The sequence below is a fragment of the Trachurus trachurus genome (genome assembly GCF_905171665.1).
Source record: "Trachurus trachurus genome assembly, chromosome: 15".
NCBI lineage: Eukaryota > Metazoa > Chordata > Actinopteri > Carangiformes > Carangidae > Trachurus > Trachurus trachurus.
Genome location: NC_139906.1, coordinates 1,691,268 through 1,713,739, shown reverse-complemented (window position 1 = coordinate 1,713,739; position 22,472 = coordinate 1,691,268). Strand labels below are relative to the sequence as shown.

At 40.1% G+C, this 22,472-nt stretch overlaps 1 protein-coding gene across 4 annotated transcripts in view; it reads right to left on the bottom strand.

Moving 5' to 3' along the window:
• Positions 1–5,207: 5,207 nt before the first annotated feature.
• The window catches only part of pcgf5a (polycomb group ring finger 5a), a 28,263-nt gene continuing 10,998 nt past the window's right edge, over positions 5,208–22,472 (bottom strand). Inside the window, exons 5-9 of one of the 4 annotated variants that reach the window (XM_083987788.1) lie at positions 18,250–18,309; positions 17,133–17,317; positions 16,880–16,978; positions 13,666–13,755; positions 5,208–5,533 (exon numbers count right to left, since the gene is read on the bottom strand). In XM_083987788.1, coding sequence (XP_083843914.1) covers positions 5,486–5,533; positions 13,666–13,755; positions 16,880–16,978; positions 17,133–17,317; positions 18,250–18,309 — 482 coding nt within the window. In that variant the 3' untranslated portion in view covers positions 5,208–5,485. The remainder of the gene's footprint in view (positions 5,534–13,665; positions 13,756–16,879; positions 16,979–17,132; positions 17,318–18,249; positions 18,310–22,472) is intronic. The other 3 variants (XM_083987790.1, XM_083987789.1, XM_083987791.1) reach the window with 3 other exon arrangements.

Here is a 22,472-nt window from a genome sequence, read left to right as displayed (position 1 = left end):
CAAAGAGCGACATGTGACCAAGGAGGTGACGACATCTGCAGGTGGAGCTGCTGCTGTAAATATCACCACACACACACACACACACACACTGACACGTACATGTCTCACAGATAAAGTCACACACACACACTGAGGAGGTGCAAAGTCAGATGCTATTATGCGCAAGTCACACACACTCATGCATTTTACACCAGCATGTCACACAGAATCATATGTGAACACACACACACACACACACACACACACACACACACACACACACACACACACACACACACACACACACACACACACACACACACACACACACATCATCTGCAATGTCACTTATAAAAATAACTGACATCCTCCTCTTATAAATAACATATACATCACCTCAGCAGTGAGACGCACTCCTCATCGGTGTGCATGTGTGTGTGTGTGTGTGTGTGTGTGGGGTCGTGGGTGTGTGTGTGTGGGTGTGTGTGCATCGTCAGAGTTGTAAAAAGTAGAAATATTCAGATATAAAAATACAACTTTAAAAAAAATCTATTGATCATTAAAGGTACATTGTGTAGGAATTCCTCCCATCTAGCTGTGGTTGTATATCTCAAGCAACTCAATGGTATTTTTCATGCTGCATTCACCTGAAATTGGGCAGACGGCAGATGGACGACAGCCGCTGCAACGTAACGGCATAAACCTGACCCGCGTTTTACCGGCTTTCTCTGGACTTCTGTGACTAAAACGACATCTGGTTTGTTAGCGACGGCCGTCTGCCTGACTGCAGGTGAATGCAGCATCAGTGTAACGCTCCATTCCGTACGTAACTAGCGGCCTAAAATTAAATTAAAGGGTAACCAAATATTCTAGTGCAAAATAATACGCACATTTATATAAAAAGAATTGAATAGAATAGAATAAAGACAAAGATAGATATACAGTATACACAGAATACAGAAAAAGCAGCAGCAGCCTGGTAAGATCAGGAAAACTTTGATCCAAAACATCTGGATTATTCTGATCCCATCTGTTTAGTGGATTCAGAAACAAAATATAATTTAAATTCAGTTCAGATAAGTCTAATAAACAATATTTCTAATGTAGTATATATACATTTATCTATATTTTTACACCTAATTTTAAACCATAACAGTGATGAGTAAATAAAGTTAACTTTTAGATTATTTTACAAATGAACTGGGCCCTGAGGATGAAGCGTGGTGCCTTCAAGGACCTGGTTAAGGCCTCGTTCCTCCCTGCGCTGCAGCTGGTCACTATAAATACATCCCATACTGTATCAGAAACGTGACTCTGTCGTATCAGCAGAATGCAGCCGGTCCGACGACGACGACCTCGCCCCGACGCCACCGGCCCAACGCCGCCATCCAACCGCACCCCACACAGATACCAGGGGTCAAAGGTCGAGACAAGTTACACAGCAGATGGTAGAGACGCATGATGGGAGGAGGAGGAGGAGGAGGAGGAGGAGGAGGAATCTTAAGTGCATGTTCACACTGTGTTTGTTGGATCAGTGCTGCGTTCAGGGCCCCACGTAAAACAGAGAGAGCTGATGAGACGTTAAAGGGACATTGTGTAACTTCTCCTGTTCTCTATTCAGGAAAATTGATTATTTGGTTCTTCAGTCAGTTTTTCATTAACCAGTAATATCTCCAGTGAGGAGGAATGGAGCGTTACACTGATGCTGCATTCACCTGCAGTCGGGCAGACGGCCGTCGCTAACAAACCAGATGTCATTTTAGTCACAGAAGTCCAGAGAAAGCCGGTAAAACAATACCACATCGCCATGACAACGTATCGTCACGTGTATTGTTTTGCCTCGTGCTGACGAACCACTTGTTTACATAGAGGCTTGTTTATGCAGCGGCTGTCGTCCGTCTGCCGTCTGCCCAATTTCACCTGAATGCAGCATGAAAAATACGACTGAGTTGCTTGAGATATACAACCACAACGCTAGATGGGAGGAATTCCTACACAATGCACCTTTAAAAAATAGCCAAGAAATAACAAGTAATTGCGTCATAGTGTCTAGAAATACCCTATAAATAACGCTCAATTTCATAGTAATATCGACAAATATAGCCATTAAATAATGATTTATTGCATAGAAATAGCCCAGAAATTCATTTTCTTACTTCATTTATTTCATTTAAAAATGTCAGGGGCTGTATGCTCATTTTGTATGTAGGTTTTTTCTATTTTTTGTAAAAATTAATTAATTAATTAAAAAAATTAAAAAGTGAAAAAAATAAAAATTGCCCAGAAATAATTTATTGTAATTAACAATTACAAGGACTTGGTGGAGAAAAAATTCTGGCCTTCTGCAAAAAATTGAAAGCATGAAAAGCATGAATCGACCGTTGTTTCTTGACATTATCATGTAATTAGCAGCCTGTAAATTAAAGAGTTACCAAATATTTTAATTAATTCTATTTTATATTATCTTATTTTATTAAAAATGTTTATTTTATCACTATGTATTACTATTTTTTGTACCTTTGTGTTGCTCCTGACACCAGGTCAAGTTCCTTGTGCAGTAAACTGACCTTTACTTTCTGCTCTGGGCAATAAAAACATTTCTGTTCAACTGAAACCAGCAGAAAACTTCAGCTTAACATTATCTTATCATTAACACTAACCTCTGTGCTGCTCCAGGAGTTGTTCAGTTTCTGCAGCGGTGTCGGTGCGACAGACTTCAGTCCAGATGTGAGTCCAGATGTTTCAGAGCTGGAACATCTGAAGGTTAAAGGTTCAGTTCACTTCTTCAACATGTTGCTGTTGTTGTTTTTCCTCTTTGATCCACCTTTAATCATCCGTCTCATCTCTGATCAGAGTTTTTACATATTTTATTGCAGACAGATGTTTTGGTGTCATGTCCACTCCAGATGTTCTTCTTCTTCTTGAATGCAAAGCTCTTTGAAAAGTGTTGAATAAATACATTTCTGTTATAAATAAACACTTTGTCACGTTTGTCCTGAGCTGGAACTTTGACCTTTTGACCTTAAAGCAGCAAAAACTCCTGAATCCGACTCAGTTCATCACTTTTATTCATTTATCTGTTTGAAACCAGAGTTTAAAACGTTAAAACATCTAAACGTCTAAACATGTGATGAGAGAAAAGTCTGTTACAGTTTGTCACGCGAGCTGAACCACAGGAAGTGACTGAAGCTCCGTCGTCGTCTGCTGCTGAATGAACTAAACCTTCTGCTTTAACTGTCCTACACACACACACACACACACACACACACACACACACACACACACACACACACACACACACACACACACTAAATTTTGACAAAATAAGAAAAAACAAATAAAGAATTCATTTGATAGACTGAATAAATATTGGATTAAAACAGTTTCCAGCTCTGAGTCATTCAGCTGCGCGGTTTTAACCACAACTTCTGGTTTTCAATGTGCGACTAAGTGAAAGTAAAAATAACAGAATGTAGCTATGGAGCTTTACATGTTCCTTATCAGCTCTTCTTTAAAGTTTTATTTCGTGTTTAAATATTATTGTAAAGATCTCCATCTCATCTTCATCCACACTGAGAAACAGTTTTGTTCGTTTGTGTCGACGCTGACATTTTAAATAAAGATCTGATCGGTTGATCTGATCACAGGAAGCTGCGACCTACAAAACTCTGAGCTGGAAAAACAACGACAAGGGCGAAGACGAGCAGCTGGAAGGACGAGAGTGTGTGTGTGTGTGTGTGTGTGTGTGTGTGTGTGTGTGTGTGTGTGTGTGTGTGTGTGTGTGTGTGTGTGTGTAGACATGTTGGCGGAGCGTTAGTGAGAGATGAAGCTGCGGTGCACCTGCTGCTTCACCACAGTGTTGTCTATTTATAGATTGTTATTAGGTCTCTGTGTGTCTATTTATCAGAAACATATAAAAACGTATTTTATATTTTACTGTCTCTGATTGAACAAAATGATGCTGGTTAATGTGTGTAATTGTTGCTGATGAGATCATTGTTTGTTACCTGGTTGCAGCTGCATCATCATCATCATCATCATCATCAGAGCTGGTCCGGTGGTGTGTCCCAAATCGCACACTTCTGCACTTACACTTAAAGTTTTGAGTAGCCGTTCACCAGTGTGTGAAAATGTAGTGCGCTACACCAGTGTAAATGTCTTTTAAAAAAATCCTCAAAACAACACAACAACAACACTAACACAATAAAACACAACTTAACAGCTCGTTTTGATCGGCAAAAAGCGCTGTCAAGTGTCGGCGATGGAGCTCCAACGGCCGGTTGCAATCAGCCTTTAAAAAGTAGAAGAAGCTGTGGAGTCATTTCCAGTCAGTGCGCAGCGGCAGTGTTTGATTTGAGACGGTAGCTACACTGTTGAGTAAGTAAGTAAGTGCACTTCTTTATAGTGTCCTGTAAAGATGTGCACTAAGAGAAGTGTGTGATTTGAGACACTACAGGTGTTCACCAGAAAAGGGGCGGGGCCTCGCTACTTCCTGTCTGGTCTCATTCAGCAGAGAAAACACAGGAGAAGCTCTGAAGGCTCAGTTCTCTCTGTTACTCTTTCTTCTTATCTCAGTTGTTCCTTTAGCTCTGTGAGCTCTGATGTCGGGGTGGGGGAAAATTGATTAATGTAAGAATTTCCTCTATGATTCTGGATGGAGCTCTGGCTCAGCTGATCGTTGCTCAGATCTTCACATTTTGAACTCTTTTTCTACAAAGTGCAGCCAAACAGCAGCTGAAGAGGCTCTCAGGCTCCTCTGACAGCTCGTTTGTGCAGCTGCAGGTCAACTGGCTGGAGAGTTTCCAACAGCACCGTTGTTACAGGTGATGCACATTTAATGAGCATGTGCATATGATACACCCAAAGATTCACATCCCTCCTCTGATGGCTCCATAAACTCATGAGCTCACTTCAATTCAGGGCTCCAGACTTTTGCCCCTAAAATTTGAGACGGTGCAAATACATTTTTCATCGACATGTAAATGTGCAACCAGTTAATTTGCCGTTTGTGTTTTTTTTTTTTAACACTGGTGAAACGTGGAAGAGTCGACTCCAAGAATCTGGAATCTGTCACCACAGGTGTCAGGTGAATGTGTGTGAGGATCAGGAATAAAAGTTGATTTACAGTGTACAGTAGGAATGTGACAAACATGACAAAGCTGCGTCAACGGTAGAAAATCAACATTTAATCTACAGAGTTAAACAGGCAAAGTGAAGATATGGTCGTACTTCAGTTCTGATCGACAGGTTTTTAGGCACAGGGACGTACATTTAAAAATATCATATATTATAGCATATATTATTCTATAGCATAAAACCTCTTCACCATAACAACGTGTCACTTCATCATCGGCTGTACAAAAATACATTTAAATCTTTCTCTCTCTGCACATTGTGGGCATCTGATCTGTCTGTGTGTGTGAGTGTGTGTGTGTGTGTGTGTGTGAAGGTGAAAATGTGTGTGTGTGTGTGTGTGTGTGTATGGTCCTCTTCTTATAGCCGTACTTCAGCCGAAGTCGATGCGTGGCCGGTACTCCAGAACCATGGGATACGTCTGAGAGAAGGAGACACAGAGAGAGAATTAAAGTTTGAAAATACGACGACGACGCTGCTGCAAAGTTATAAGGTTGTTACATCATCACAAACACACACACACACACACACACACTGAGTGAAGCTGCTGCTGCTCTGCAAAGATTAAAACGTCCAGGAAGTCGAAGCTGAACGACGACGTCACCGTCCAAAAGTTCAGTTTTTGTTCTCGTGAAGACAAAAACTCACTTAATTACTGATTAATTAAGATTAATGATTAATTACTGATAATAATTAATGATTAACGACTAATTAATTACTCACTTCAACCTTTCCCACATAATTACTGATTATGACAAACAGGAAGTAAGTGGAACTAGAGTGAGCGGCGGAGGGATACGACCACGATTAACACAAACACATCCGGTCAAGATGGCGCCAGCGTGTGCAGCTTTTTTTATTTACTAAATTAGTTTTATTCATTATTATATTGACCTTTATGAACTATATTGTAATATTTATAACTGGTCGACTGAGCTGGTTTTAAAATGGGCTTTTCTATAAATAAACTGTGACTTGACTCGACAATTCACTTTAATTAGAGAAATGAACTTGTTTCCTTTGGTGACAGTGGCAGTGGGACTAAAGCAGCAGATGAGCCAGTACAATAGATTATTATCTATTTATGTATTGATTGGTTGGTAGAGGGTAAATAAAATAAAACGGCTTGGCCTCTGAGAGATATTTCTAGGACCATAAAGCTCGTTTAAAGGGGAAATATCATGGAAATATCACTTTCTGACGGCTCTTTAACATATTTCATAGAGAATTGATAAATAAATCAGTGATTTTCAGGCTCCTGAGGTTGAAATCCATGTGGTTCTACCAGCTGTTCCCTCGAATTTGCATAACCCCACCCCTACCTGTGAGTACAGGTACCAGTAGAGGGGGCGGGGCCTGGTGAGCAGCGGCTCATTTGCATTTAAAGGGACAGACACTGAAACCAGCCGTTCTGAACAGAGAGAGCTGTGATGTTTGATCCTCGGGGGATTTGGACCGAAGCAGAACAGACACGACTTTAAGAACCTGGGAACTGGTTTCATTTGTGGAAAAGAGGCAGAATATTTCTCCTTTAAAGTCGTATCTGCTCACATCCTGCACAGTTCAGAGTCCTAATAAACCTGTGAGTGGAATAAAACAGTCCAACACTTTTATTTCCGTACTGACAGATTCAAACGGCTGCAGGTTTCCTGGATCCAGAGCTTGAACCAGTTTCCATTAAAAGGCCGAGAGTTGACGGAGCTGCTGCTGCTGCTGCTCATCTCCAACGAGTCGTAAATCAGACCTGATGTCCTCAAACGCAACATCTGTATTCAACACAGAGCCACGAGACGTTCAAGTGCCGAAAAACCAAAAGAGCAGAGTGTCGGCTTCATCATCATCATCACATCTGACACGGCCCAGACGTCAACAACATCTGGAACTTCAGTTTTTGTCTTTCATCAGTGATGTCACTTTACAGAGAAGAACACTGCAAAAACTCTAAATCTTTCCAAGAATATTTGTCTCATTTCTAGTCAAAACTAAACTGTTTTCACTTAAAATAAGACTCATCACCTAAAAATCAACTTGTTTTTAGATCATTTTCACTTGTTTCAAACTCATTTTCACTTGAAATAAGTTTTTTGTGTTTGTAATAAGGAAGAAAAACTTGCTCCACTATCAGATTTTTCTACTTATTCCAAGTGAAAATCTGCTTGAAAGAAGTAAAAAGTGTCTAAAAACAAGCTGCTTTTTAATGTGATGAGTCTGATTTTAGCTATAATTAGATTTGTTTTGACTAGAAATAAGACAAATATTCTTGGTAAGATTTTTTGAGTATTTGCAGTAAAGAAGACGAGTGCTTCCTCGGAGGATGATGTCATTGTCCGTCCTGTGACATCATCACAGTGGACGTTAGAGACGTTAGTGGTTCCTTCAGCCTGTTAGAAGCTGTTTGGATCCGTCGTCGCTGTTTTCATGCAAAATTCATTCAGGAAGTGAGAGGTCGAGTGTGTGTGTGTGTGTGTGTGTGTGTGTGTGTGTGTGTGTGTGTGTGTGTGTGTGTGTGTGTGTGAGCAGCTGCAGCAGAGAAACAGCTGCTGTCGTCTCCTCCTGCATTCTGCTGCATCACGGCTCAGAACAACAGAGACCGATCTCTGTCACCGCCGCACTCAGCACTTCTGTCTACACACTTTAATTATTACACACACACACACACACACACACACACACTCTCTCTCTGTGCAGCTGCGTGAAGGGATTTAGATTTTGTTCTGGTGTCAAATAAAGTGAAACAGAGAATCGTCTCAACGTGAAACATCATGAACTCTGGAGATGGAAATGATCCATCGTTTCATTCTTCAGCTCGTTCGCTTCACGTTCACACAACAACACACACCGCTGGCAGAGCATCATGTTTCCATGACGACTGATATGCGGTAGGTCGTATTTGTTGCGTTGTTGTGCACTTTGATTCTGCACAAAGTTTTTTTTCCTTCTTCATGCGTCGTGGTTCAGCTGAGCTGCTGAAGCATCGATCTCCTTTGGACTCAGTTTGTTTCGTGGTTTCTGGTCTTTTCCATTGTTGATGTGAAATATTCACAGGCCAAGATCCCAGAATGCATTGCAGTTCCCAAAAACAACTACGGCAGCCTTTTTAGCTCAAAACACAAAGACTCAATGAGACGACAGAAGAACCAACGACCGCCAACAAGAAGAATGCTGCATTTAAAAGAAAAAGCAACAGTGCTGTTTAAACTACAGGTTCACTGCAGCAGGTGATTCACATGCTTTATCGCACCTTGTGTAATAAACGTGTGGACTGACCGGCTCTCCACCTTCATCACTTCACAGGAAACTTCAATTTACATTCTGGATTAAAGCAGAATATCCTGAACATCCGACTTTGTTTAGAGGGAAATTCATGCAAAACCGCTGATGCACGTTGCCTTCAGGGACAGTTTTTCATCAACAGTCTCTGTATTTACCTCTACAACAACTCTGTGTGGTAACGTTGTGTTATTATCTCATAGCGTGGTGAATGTGCAGCTCACAACTTGTCCACCAGAGCGTTGTGGAGTTGTTGGATTGTGTATTTGATGAGTTTGATGAGGGAAACCAAGAAATCCCATAATGAGCCTCCGTAGCGTAGCTCTGAGCAGCTCACGGCTCTGCTCCGCCGTTCTAAAAACAGCTTGCACCGACAATTAAAGGTAACGAACCTACTGGTATGACTATAGGGATTATGGTGATGGGCCAATTTGACTAAATGTTGAACTATCCCTTTAAGATTCACATGCCCCCCCCCCTCCTCCAGCTGTCTGTGCTGCTCTGTCGTCTCCTCTGCTGGACGAGACCTTTCACCAGCTCATCGTTCATGTGAAGACGCACGTGCAGGAAAAACAGACCGACATTCAGCCGCTGAGCGCAGGAATGTGTTCACTCACACACACACACACACACACACACACACACACACACACACACACACACACACACACACAGACACACACACACACACACACACACACCCACACACACACACACACTCTGGCCCACTGAACCACAGGAAGACGACCCCGACGCCTGAAGCCGTCGGTGGCGACACTTCAGACTAAACCAGGACAAGAACTCCTGCTGAGTGTGTGTGTTGTTGTGTTTCCATGTGTGTGTGTGTGTGTGTGTGTGTGTGTGTGAGGTCCAGTTCATCTTTCACACATATGGTCAAGTCCTGGTTTTTTTTAAAGAGTTCAAAGAGTTTTGTGTGTTTGTGTTGTTAGATTCTATAACAAATGATTTGTAAAGTATGTTTAATTGTAACTCATGTATTTGTTGTTGTACCTAGTGCATATATTTATGAAAATGTTTCCTCTGATTGAAACCTTATGTAATTATTACAATTAGTATGTTTTGTTGTTGCTTTTTTTAATCTACTTATTTATTGTTATAGCTGAACTAAATAAGACAATGAAAAGAACATAACCATGGGGAATGTTCATGTAAATGTGGGGTACAGGGTCTTATGTCTTATGTTTTATGTTCTTATGTCTCTATGTAATTGTGGTGTATGAAATGTGGGAAATGTAAATGAATGTAATTTGCACTTCTCGAGGCCGTTTGTACGCAATGGTGAAAACAATTTTCCTTGAAAAGGACAAATAAATTCATCTAGGTTCATCTAGGTTATAATCATTATTATTATTATCATCATAATGTCTGATTACTTTATTATGTTTTTCCTTGTCTGTCTGTTTATTAAAAGAAAAAGAAAAGAAAGTTAAGAAAGTTCTGAACTGTAGAGGCTCAAAAACAAAATGAAACAAAAAGTAATCTGAATGATTAAACTAAATATTTCTATATTTCTTTGTAAAGTTTTTCATTTCAATCTGACGTAGGACAGAGAGTTTCATGTGTTTGTGTTGTTAGATTCTTATTCTCCAAACCTGAGTTTCATAGATTTTGTCTTTTATACGTGGACGATATCTGAAATATAAAACCACAAATTTGTTTTACAAAACCATTTAGTTTTGTTTGATGATGTAGTTTATAATTCTTCTCTTGTATCTTCTCAGTTCTGTTCTGATCGATGTTAAAGTCTCATAATCAGGAGTTATTATTCATTTCATCAGTCAAACCATCTTCACCTTCATCATCATCATCAGTCCTGATAATTATTCATGTTGGTTATGAGTTCAACGGGAACTTCATGTGAGTTGTTAAAAATCCCCCAAAAAACTTTTGTGCGACGGTTGAGAGGAAACGTGAAAAGTTTGAGATGAAATTCTGGGAAAAAAAAAAAAACGAAGAAGAAGCTGCAGATTCCTGTCAGAGGAGGAAGAGGAAGAGGAGGAGGAGGAGGAGGAGGAGGAGGAGGAGGAGGAGGAGGAGGAGGAGGAGGTTCAGTTTCTATTTTTATTTTGTTTTTCAGTTTGCTTTTTTATTTATTTCAGTTTAGTTTCAGTGAGTTCAACAAGTGATGAATCAGTTTTAGTTTAGTTTTTATTTTAGAGGAATTGACTAGTTTTTAATTAGTTTTTATTTAGTCTAAAGCCGGACATACACTGTGCGATTGTCGGCTCATTTTGAGCCGGTTTGCCACTCGCGCGACTATTTTTTTGGTGCCGTATCCACCACTTTCCGGAGAACGACGCTGGGTGTCGCCATGATACTCGATTCCACCATTAGCTGTTAGCTGTTAGCCGTTACCAGTGTCTTAAATAACTCAATAAACGCTCCATGAAAAAAAAATTTCTCCAGCGGATATCCTAGTTACAACATGACTGAGCTAACTGGAGTAGTTTCATGTCGTGTCCGACAACGGGAGGGTTTTAACAGCTGACGTCCTGATGTTAGCTTAGCTGCTGCTATGCTAACTTAGCTGTCAGCAGCAGCAAAGCTAACAACTATGATAACCATGACTAATTACAAAAACGTGCACACACAAATAGTAATGTTTGTTCAATAATTCGTTTTATAGACTTAACAAACATCAGATTTAGTCAAAACGGTTTTGGCAGCCCGGAGCCCCCACATTTGGTACCTACACCGGTGGCTAACGCTACCAGTTAGCCGCTAACGCTACCAGTTAGCCGCTCGCTAGAACCGGTGGCTAACGCTACTAGTTAGCCGCTAACGCTACCAGTTAGCCGCTCGCTAGAACCGGTGGCTAACGCTACCAGTTAGCCGCTAACGCTACTAGTTAGCCGCTCGCTAGAATGCTACTAAAACCCACTTCTGTTGTGGTGTGACGCAATGGATCATGGGAAAATAAAGTGGTGGATACGTGGGGTAACGAGGAGAGATTAACACCTCAGGCTGAGCTTGTTTAAACTTGTTGAAACTTGTTTGAAATCCTGGTCGCTCCTTGTGAAGGTGTCGCACAGTAGAAGCAGCGCCACGAGCCGATCTGCCAAGGTAGCGCGTTTGTTTTTGTTGAGCATCTTCGGCGTGCTTCTTTTTGACGCTGCAGTTCCAGATACAAAAGTCCGACGTGTGGTTTATGGACGTACAGTGTGAGAACATGATTCATGGGCTGTGAACTTTTGAACTCAGAGACCTACTTGGTCGTGCAGTTTGAGACGGAGCTGAATCAAACGATTAAAAATATTGCACAGTGTATGCCCAGCTTTAGTTGTAGTATTTATTTAGTCTTAGTCTTAGTTCCAGTTTTAGTTTTAGTGAACTATAACTAATATAATGTTTAGACGTTTATTCCGATGTTTTTGGGAGAAGTGAAGCTCCACCTGTGGAGCAGATCAACGGCTCGTCACAGAGACACCACCCCGTCCTGAGAGCCGGCCAACCTCCGTCCTCATCCCAGGGGAAAAGACGATCACTAATTAACTTACCCGCAGGTTTTTAAAGGTTTACCACCGGCTGGTTACATTCTTTTTAGGAGATAAATGTTGGTCTCATTGAGGAAATGTAACAATTGTGGCAGTCGCATTAGTTTGTTTGAATGAAAAGTGAAGCTTCATGTGTGTATTGGACAGAGGAGCAGCACTGCCTGGGGGCTCTGGAGCCTATAACTGTTACGTACATACATCAATAAATAAATAAATGTTTTACAATGAACCGGTCAGTCTGCATTACATTTTATTTTATTTTGTTAAGTTAACATGGTTTTGAATACAGGATTTGTGGCAAAAGCTAAACGCTCGTCACGTCTGCTTATGTGAAAGCCAGCAGAGACGACTGATGATGTAGCTCCGTTTCAAGGGGCAATTAAGGGCTAGGTATGAAAATTACAATTGGAATTGGGCATTAGTCTTAGTTGTTCTCAGTTCTAGTTTTAGTTTTAGTGAACTGTAACTAATACTCCTGGTCCAGATACAAACAGGTCTGAGGTAGGCTTGGGCGGTATCCAAATTTTGATAATTAAATCAATTATTATTAAATTAATTGTGTCTTCACCAATCAGAAACTGAATACCAGGGCTAAACATTAGCAAACCAAAATCTCATTGGTCGACTGGTCGCAGGAAAAAACAAAAAACATTTGGAGTCGTGTCTTGTCAAAATCAATATGACCGAACTGTATATGAAAGGCTATAGGGCTTTTATTTTGAAGGGCCAGCTCACCCGCAGCCTCAGCTCAGTCACTCACCATCATCTACTGTGTTTATTGGTGATAAACGGGCATAACGGTAAAACCCGACCGACTTGTTGAAACTAATCAAGTTCATAAACTGTGTGCAGAGCGATCTGGCTGTGTGATGTGTGTGTGATGTGAGTGGCTATGGCGGAACGTGTCCGACGGGGGAGTGTGGGGGGGGGGGGGGGGGGGGTGGGCAGGTAAAAGTAGGCTAAAACATATTAAACTAACTGAAAATTCAACCACACATAAGTGCTACTGGACATATAATCAATTTTAGACATTAAATGACTTTTATTTCATATTTAATCCTTATCTCCTGTATAAGTGCATTGCATTTTTTCATGACGGTATTGAAACTGATACCGTTGCTATTTTTAAACACCTGCAGTTTACGGTATTACCGTAATACCGCCCAAGCCCAGTCTGAGGTGAACAACAACAATAACAACACCTGAATAAAAACTCCAGAGGGAAAAGTTTCCTGTCAGAGTCTGACGTCTCGTTCTGCTTCGACTGAGTCATCAGGTTAAAGCTGAATAGAGAAGTCATTCACACACACACACACACACACACACACACACACACACACACACACACACACACACACACACACACACACACACACACACACACACACACACACACACACACACACACACACACACTAATCTAATTCTGGGAACATTTTGTTTATTTACTTTCATTCTGACTCTGATCGTGTCATAGTGAAACTCCCCCGACCCCAGAATAAAAACAGGTTTCAGCTCAGACGACGTGAGCGAACCCCCACACTGTGACTACACAACACACACACACACAACACACACACACACAACACACACACACACACACACACACACACACACACACACACACACACACACACACACACACACACACACACACACACACACACACACACATACACACACATGCATATACACACAACAGCATAATTTCCTGTAGCAGCAGAATGCATGAATGCAGGCGTCAACAGGAAGTGAGCGTGTCTCTTACGTTCTCTCCGTGAAGCCGCCAGCGCGTCATGTAGATGAACTCCAGCGTGTGGTCCCGGCCCATGATCTCCCCGTTACACAGCACGTCCAGCTGCAGCACATATAACACCTCTATTACACCTCTATTACACAGTTATTACATCTCTATTACACCTTTATTATGTTGTTATAATGTGATATTTACATTAGGTTAAGGGTCTGTGATGCAGGAACAAGAAGAACTGAGTCCTGGTGTTTGATGTGATGTGAGAGGAAGTCGACAGTGAGTGGGTGTGAGGCTTTTTTTTTAATATACAGTATATATACTTTTTTTTTAAAGCAATTTTATCTTTTTTTTCTAGATTTTTTAAAAAACTTTTTGAGAAATTTGACCATTTTTTCTAGATTTTTTTTTTTTATATTGACTTTTTATTTTGTGAAATTTCACCATTTTTTTCTAGATTTTTCTTTTTTTTAAAATTAATTTTATAAATCTTTTCTAGATTTTTCTTTTACTTTTTTTGGAGAAATCTTCAAAAAAAATTTCTAGATTTTTGTTATTTTTCTCCTTTTTATGAGAAATTTTACCATTTTTTCTAGAATTTCTTTACATTTCTTTTGAGAAATCTTGCCATTTTTTCTAGATTTTTTTTTTCTTTTTTTTGAGAAATTTTACCATTTTTTTCTAGATTTTCTTTTTTTTTACAGAAATTTTATAAATCTTTTCTAGATTTTTTTTTCCTTTTTTTGTAGAAATCTTATAATTTTTTTTCGAGATTTTTTTTTTCTTTTTTAACTTTTTTAGAGAAATTTTACCATTTTTTTCGAGATTTTTTAAAAACTTTTTTTTGGGAGAAATTTTACAAATTTTTTCTAGATTAAAAATTTTTTTTTTTTACTTTTTTTATTTTGAGAAATGTCACTTTTATTTGTGATCCCGGCCCATGATCTCCCCGTTACACAGCACGTCCAGCTGCAGCACAGTTACAACACCGTTATTATGTTGTTATAATGTAACATTAACATTTATCATGTTTCCTATCAGGGTCGTAACGAGGCTGTGATGCAGGAACAAGAAGAAGAACCGAGTCCTGGTGTTTGATGTGAGAGGAAGTCGACAGTGAGTGGGTGTGAGGCTGCACTGAGCTGTGTGTGTGTGAGTGTGTGTGTGTGTGTGTGTGTGTGTGTGTGTGTGTGTGTGTGTGTGTGTGTGTGTGTGTGTGTGTGTGTGTGTGTGTGTGTGTGTGTGTGTGAGTGTGTGTGTGTGTGTGTGTGTGTGTGTGTGTGTGTGTGTGTGTGTGTGTGTGTGTGTGTGTGTGTGTGTGTGTGTGTTACAGCTTTACACTCTGATGAAGCTGCTGCTGCTGCTGATCAGCATCATTAAGAAACGATTATTAATGAGCTTCTGGTTTCACACACAGTTTAACTTCCTCCTCTCTGTTTCATTTCATGAATAAAAGTTATTTCAGTTCAAACTGTGAATCTGGACTTGGACCTGCGATCATTTAGACCTGCTCACAGGACATTGCTGCTCAGATCAGTCAGACTCTGCTCACCGGTTCCTTCAGTCCAGTATTAAAGGGATAGTTCACCCAAAATTCAAATTTCACTCATTATCTACTCACCCTCATGACGACTAAGAGCTGTGAGAATTTTCAGAGTCCTCCGTTCCTTCTCTGAGTTACGGGGGGGTCCGTGCAGCAGTATTTGTCCATATAATGGTTGTCAATGGACACCAACTTTCTTCGTCCAAAAAGACACACCAAAAAATATCCAAATACCTCCATAGTGCTGGTCTGTAATGTCCCTCTTGTATTGAAGCCCCGACATGAGAAATTGTTCCGAAAAAAATTAAATAAGTCTATATTTTAAGCTTGTTCGTAGCGGAAGCTCCCAGTGTCTCAGTTCACTGCTCTTCCTGTGTCAGTGCCAATCTCGCGTGATTTGCACTGACCGGCGGAAAAATTTCTCATGTCGGGGCTTCAAGACAAGAGGGACATTACAGATGAGCACTATGGAGGTATTTGGATGTTTTTTGGTGTGTCTTTTTGGACAAAGAAAGTTGGTGTCCATTGACAACCATTATATGGACAAATACTGCTGCGCGGACCCCCCCGTAACTCAGAGAAGGAACGGAGGACTCTGAAAATTCTCACAGCTCTTAGTTGACATGAGGGTGAGTAGATAATGAGTGAAATTTGAATTTTGGGTGAACTATCCCTTTAAAGTCTCAGTGCATTTTAAAGCTGCAGTTTCTTTGAAAGAGGTCAAATGTGTCAGAACTGATGGTGTGTTTTTAAAATATTACTTGTTGTTTTTTTAATTCTTGAGACTTTCTGGAAGCTCAACGCTGAAAGTTACTGTTTCTAGCGTCTTCAAACCTCTGAACTGATCTAAACTCAGAGCTACGTTGTTCTGCTAAATTCAGTTCAAGTTCAATTCAATTAAATTTATCGTCACTTTCATGAAAAACCTTGTTTAACATGGGAGCGAGAAGCCGTTCTCCCTGTCATGATGCTTGCTGGACAAATAAAAAGGAAGACGCATTTAAAACAAGACAATAATTCTAATTTTTTTCTAGATTTTTAAAACTTTTTTTTGAGAAATTTTATCATTTTTTTCTAGATTTATTTATTTTTTCACTTGTTTTTTTAAATAGATTTTTAAAAACTTTTTTTTTAAAGAAATTTTATCATTTTTTCTAGATTTTTTTTAAACTTTTTTTGAGAAATTTTATCATTTTTTTCTAGATATTTTCTAGATTTTTTTTTAAACCTTTTTTTTAAAAGAAATTTTATCATTTTTTCTAGATTTTTAAAAACTTTTTTTTGAGAAATGTTATCATTTTTTCTAGATTTTTTAAAAGCTTTTTTTTTGAGAAATTTTACCTTTTATTTTTTTTACTTTTATTTGTTTTGAGAAATTTTATAATTTTTTTTTTAAATGTTAAAACGTTTCTGGTGAAATTGTACCACTTTTTTCCAGAAATTTCTTTACAATATTTCAAAAAATTCACGCCATTGGCCTTAATTTGAACGCACATTTACTAAAAAAGTAACGTCCTTCAGTCTCAGAACAAATGTTTGTGTATTTCCAGTGTTTGCTTCATATTTTTGTCCAGTGGTCTAATTTGTGTCAATTTAGGGACCTTGATGTAAAAAAAACTTTGACCATTAGCGACGTAGCAGCAGCAGAGCTAACAGACTGTCAGCTCGTGGCGTGGATGCGCTCTTTACCTCGTAGGAGCTGGGCAGCTTCAGTTTAAGACTGAGAAACTTCTTAATTGTTCCCACGGTGACTCGACTGGAGCAGCGGATGAACCTCTTCATCAGATCCTGATTGGAGCAAAGACAAACTCTATTAGAGGCTGAGTTAAGCAGCGAGGCAGGAATTTTTTTTTTTTTCCAAGACGAGATAATCAACACAGAAAATAACTCTTATTCTAATGAATTTTAATGATATTTATAATGTTAATAAGTTGATAAAGACCCAGACCGTGACCGTGCTCTCTCCTGACTGCCCCGTGTTGCGTAGACAGTCCAGACAGATGGCGATCTGAGGGTCGCTCCGGTGGTAGTCGTCATCGCCGCCGCCTTCGCCATCGTCGCCGCCGCCGTCACCGCCGTCGCCCCCGACGTCAGGCGGCCCAAACCTCTGACACCTCAGGCTTTCTGCTGCAGGTTGGAGGAGAAAACGCCATTAAAACCTTAAAGGGATAGTATCATTTTTTTTAAGTGGGGTTGTATGATCTACAAATAGCCCCTAAGTACTTTAATTGCAGTAGAAGACTCTCTGCACTCCTCCCGTTAGCAACGCCAGCCCATAATAGCCCTGCCCAGAGATTTACAACATACAGTGTTGTGAACAGACCCAAAGAAACGGCCTATTTTCACGGCCTAAAAGAGGTTTTACCTGAAAAAAAATACACAGTTCCATTGTTCGCTATAATATAATTTTTTCCAGCCCTTCAAAGTGCAGGAAAAACGCTGTTTTTATTTGGACCTAACCAACTGCTGATCGGCGGGCGCTAACCCTGGGCGGAGGGATACGTGAGTTGGTTCGGTCCAAATAAAAACTGAGTTTTTCCTGCAGTTTGAAGGGCTGGAAAAAATTATATTATAGCAAACAATGGAACTGTGTGTTTTCTTTTCAGGTAAAACCTCTTTTAGGCCGTGAAAATAGGCCGTTTGTTTGGGTCCACTCACAACAATGTAAATCTCTGGGCAGGGCTATTATGGGCTGGCATTGCTAACGGGAGGAGTGCAGAGAGTCTTCTACTGCAATTAAAGTACTTAGGGGCTATTTGGAGATCATACAACCCCACTTTAAAAAAAATGCTACTATCCCTTTAAAGAGTTTATCAATGAATCAGATCTTAAACTAGAGGTTTGGCTGGTTTTGACGTAAGAAGAGGAAATTCCCCAGATTTAGATGAATGAGCTCAAAATATGATGAATCATCAGAAACTCCCTGTCGCCTCTAAAAGTGAGAGTTCGACGGAAACTGTGAATCAGACGCAAAACAAGAAAAAAAACACAAAGAAAGAAAGAAAGAAAGAAAGTAATCTCAAAGCGGGGAGATTCCTCACAGACGGTCGGTACTCCACCTTGTCCGTTCTCTTTGGGCTGGTTCTTCTTCCAGAACTCCAGTTCCTGCTGTTCCTCTCCTGGTTCACAGAGGAAAGAGAAGAAAAGAAAAGAAAAGAAAAGATTCAGAAACAGCTCAGAGACACAAACAGACTGAAATCTGTGACTGAAATCTCAGAAAACTCATTTTCTCTTTATTGAATTTAGTCCGAAACTTAAACGTCTTTGGAGAACAGACGGGGAATTTGATGCTAAACTGATAAATGGAAGCTGCTTTTTTTTTTTCCTTCTCTTTTCCTCCAGGCGCCATGACGACAGAGACCTGAGACCCGTCAATCACACTGAACAGAACTGGTTGCACTTTTTTCCTTTTTTTTTTTTTACATTTTACCACATTTCCACATTTGGCTGGATGTTAAAGTCATACCTATTTGTTGATGGTTTGGTAACAAAAATGCCACATGTTTGTTTTTGTTTTTTTTATAGAAAATCATCTTTTAGTTCAGACATGCATAATTACTCAACTGGACATGCTGCTGGAGGTTATTTTATTTTACCCAGGACACTTTCTCAACGTACAGTATTATATAGAGCTATGAAGGAGCGTAAAGCCCTAACAACAAAGAAACATGGTTCGTTTTAAAATGAAACTAAGAGATTATTGACTGGATCATAATTTTGACCATTAGTGTAAATCTGTAAATTGGCTCATGGCATCTTTGTGTGACAGGATACATAGTAAAAGCTGTAATGTTTATGTTTGGTGTTGGTTTTGGATGTTTTGTTTGTATGTGTACTGTATGTATTAAGTCTGTGTCTTCTGTATGTATTTTTGTTGTGTTGTTTGCAGATGGTTTTTATTGTCACTTATGAAACTGAAAAGACCCCAGGGAGAATAGCTGCTGCCTTGCAAAAGCTAATGGGGATCTTAAAGGGATAGTAGCATTTTTTTAAAGTGGGGTTGTATGATCTCCAAATAGCCCCTAAGTACTTTAATTGCAGTAGAAGACTCTCTGCACTCCTCCTGTTAGCAACGCCAGCCCATAATAGCCCTGCCCAGAGATTTACAACATACAGTGTTGTGAACAGACCCAAAGAAACGGACTATTTTCACGGCCTAAAAGAGGTTTTACCTGAAAAAAAATACACAGTTCCATTGTTCGCTATAATATATTTTTTTCCAGCCCTTCAAAGTGCAGGAAAAACACAGTTTTTATTTGGACCTAACCAACTGCTGGTCGGCGGGCGCTAACCCTGGGCGGAGGGATACGTGAGGTGGTTAGCTCCAAATAAAAACTGTGTTTTTCCTGCACTTTGAAGGACTGGAAAAAATTATATTATAGCGAACAATGGAACTGTGTGTTTTTTTTCAGGTAAAACCTCTTTTAGGCCGTGAAAATAGGCCGTTTCTTTGGGTCCATTCACAACACTGTATGTTGTAAATCTCTGGGCAGGGCTATTATGGGCTGGCGTTGCTAACGGGAGGAGTGCAGAGAGTCTTCTACTGCAATTAAAGTACTTAGGAGCTATTTGTAGATCATACAACCCCACTTTTTAAAAAATGCTACTATCCCTTTAATAAACCAAACCACAGCAACAACAGATAAAACACTCAAGTGTGAGGATGAGGATGATGCTTCGTCCCAGAACATGTAAGTTCACTGTGTAGATGTTTTTTAATTGTACTTTTATCTGTCTGTTCATATGTGTCCTCCTATCCTTCTCTGATATCATCACATATCGTCCTGGTTACCATCATCATCCAAACGAAGGAGGAAACTTCACCAGTTGTTTCTGTGGATGGAAACTGTGCATGGATGGTTTGTTAAATTAGAATAAAAAAAGTTAAAAAAAAAATAAATAAATAAAAAACTAATAGTCAGATGTGGTGTCGGCGCAGCTGAATCTGTAAAACCAGAATTCCTACACTGCAAAAACTCAAAATTTTACCAAGAATATTTGTCTTATTTCTAGTCAAAACAAATCTCATTCTACTTAAAATAAGACTCATCACATTAAAAAGCAGCTTGTTTTTAGACACTTTTTACTTCTTTCAAGCAGATTTTAACTTGAAATCATAGTAGATAGTGGAGCAAGTTTTTCTTTCTTATTACAAGCACAAAAAACTTGCTTTCACTGGCAGATTTTTCTACTTATTTCAAGTGAAAATTTGTTTGAAACAAGTGAAAATGATCTAAAAACAAGTTAATTTTTAGGTGATGAGTCTTATTTTAAGTGGAAAGAGATTAGTTTTGACTAGAAATTAGACATTTTCACAAGAAATAAGACAAATATTCTTGGAAAGATTTAGAGTTTTTGCAGTGTATGACTCCACCCGGCCGAGCTGAGCTGATCAACCATAAATATCTGCTGTTTTCCGGGCGTCGGGGCCGCAGCGGAGCGCTCTGTCAGCGCAGGTGAAGTTATGGAGCCATAAAACGATAGCGGCATCACAGCTTTAGTTAGACGACGTGTCGACCCGGAGAAGGTCGTACATCTTCATCTCGTTTTAAAACCCACTCCTCTAAAAATAAAAATAACCGCCACGCTGACAGATACTCTCCGTCCACCTGACGACATGATCTGTTACGATGCTGCAGCTCAGCATACGGCACGGCAGGAATTTTGTTTTGATCGCAAGAACTTCAATAGGGTGTCAGAGTGGAGGAAAGGGGGGGGGGGGGGGGGGGGGGGGTTGTTTTTCAGCCACGTGAAATGAAGATGAAGAGCACAGACACTAAAGCGGAGCTGACAGTTAGAACTTGGCCTGGATGTGTGTCACTGTTTGGACATGAAGCTGTCGTTCACTTTTATCTGTCGAGGCCGAGCTGCTTCCAGCAAGAGCTAAAAAAAAGGACAAATCTCAGCCGGAGTCATGAGGAAGTAGGGGTGGGAGAAAAAATCGATTCACATGTGCATTTGTTCACCTTTTTTACATCCAGAGAGTCCAGGTTTTGAAAAGGGTTTAAGTTCACTTTATAATGGAGTATGTTACAGTATTTGTGTGCAGATAAATGTTAAAATGTAGCAGGTCTATATCTCATTTTGTCATTAAGGTTTCAGAAGTCTGTTTTTTCTATACTCTTTTATTTTTGCCTCTTTTATGCAGTCCAGGCTTTTGAAAAGAGAGTAAACGTATATATATATTTCTGCTGAATAAATATTTAAAACTGACTTACATGTGATGTGTATTTTGGGGGGAAATATGGTTCCTGGAATAATCATAATCATTCAACTGTATCACTGGTGTTAAAAATGCAGACTAAAAATCGAGAAAATTGGCAATATCGTAGAATCGCAATTTAAATTGAATCGGCATCCAAAAAATCGTAGAAGAATCGAATCGGGAGAAAAGCGTATCGTCCCAGCCCTATGAGGAAGCTTCATAAACACTAGGGTGTCGCTCAGTGGTTAGCAACACCCTGAAAGTGCAGTGTTTTTGTTGGTGTTCAAAAACACTGTAGCTACACCAGCTGCAGCTCACTTCTCTTCAGTCTGTCTGGTTTTTTTCAGGGTTTTTCCAAGATGTTCTCGTCAAAACTAGGGAGTTTATCTTGTTGTGGGTCAGAAAAACACTAGTCTGTCTGCTAGGGTGGCCATACGTCCGGATTTAGGCCGGACAGTCCGGAATTTAACTCATTGAGTGCCGCGCTCCTTTCCAAAGTTTTAGTCAAGTGTACCGGCAATTTAGACCATTTTTGACTTTTTATGTAGAGCCACAGTGTATTCTATATTATTGCCACCAACACATACTGTGGCTCAATTGAAAGGTTTACCTTAATGCTTCAAGTGGCCACAAACCGTTTGTTTCTACGTGCCTCTGTTCCTGAGAAAAGTCAAGCTAAACATGGCTGGGTTTCACCAAAATCCCTCCTTTTTTTCTAGAAAAGAGATAGAGCGTCTTTTATGAAAGGTGCGCTGTTTGTGTCTGTCGCTCTTCTCACACTCGCATTTCTGGACCAAAGGGCTCGTATAAGATAAATATATACAACAATGGTTGTTCTATTCACAAAGCCACCATCGGGGGCGGGGGGGGGCGCCACTAAACAACAATAACACAGACGCACCGTGCCGTGTCACAGCTTCTCCCCGCGGAGCGTGAGGGTCAGTCGGCCACCGCGGCTCGGGAAGACCGGTCCCGCCGGTGGTCGCGGTCCTTCTGTGGTTCGGGTCGGTGATGCCGGTCTGCTTTGGCCCAGAGACCATCAGATTTTACCGCGGGAGGACTTTGGGGAGGACACGG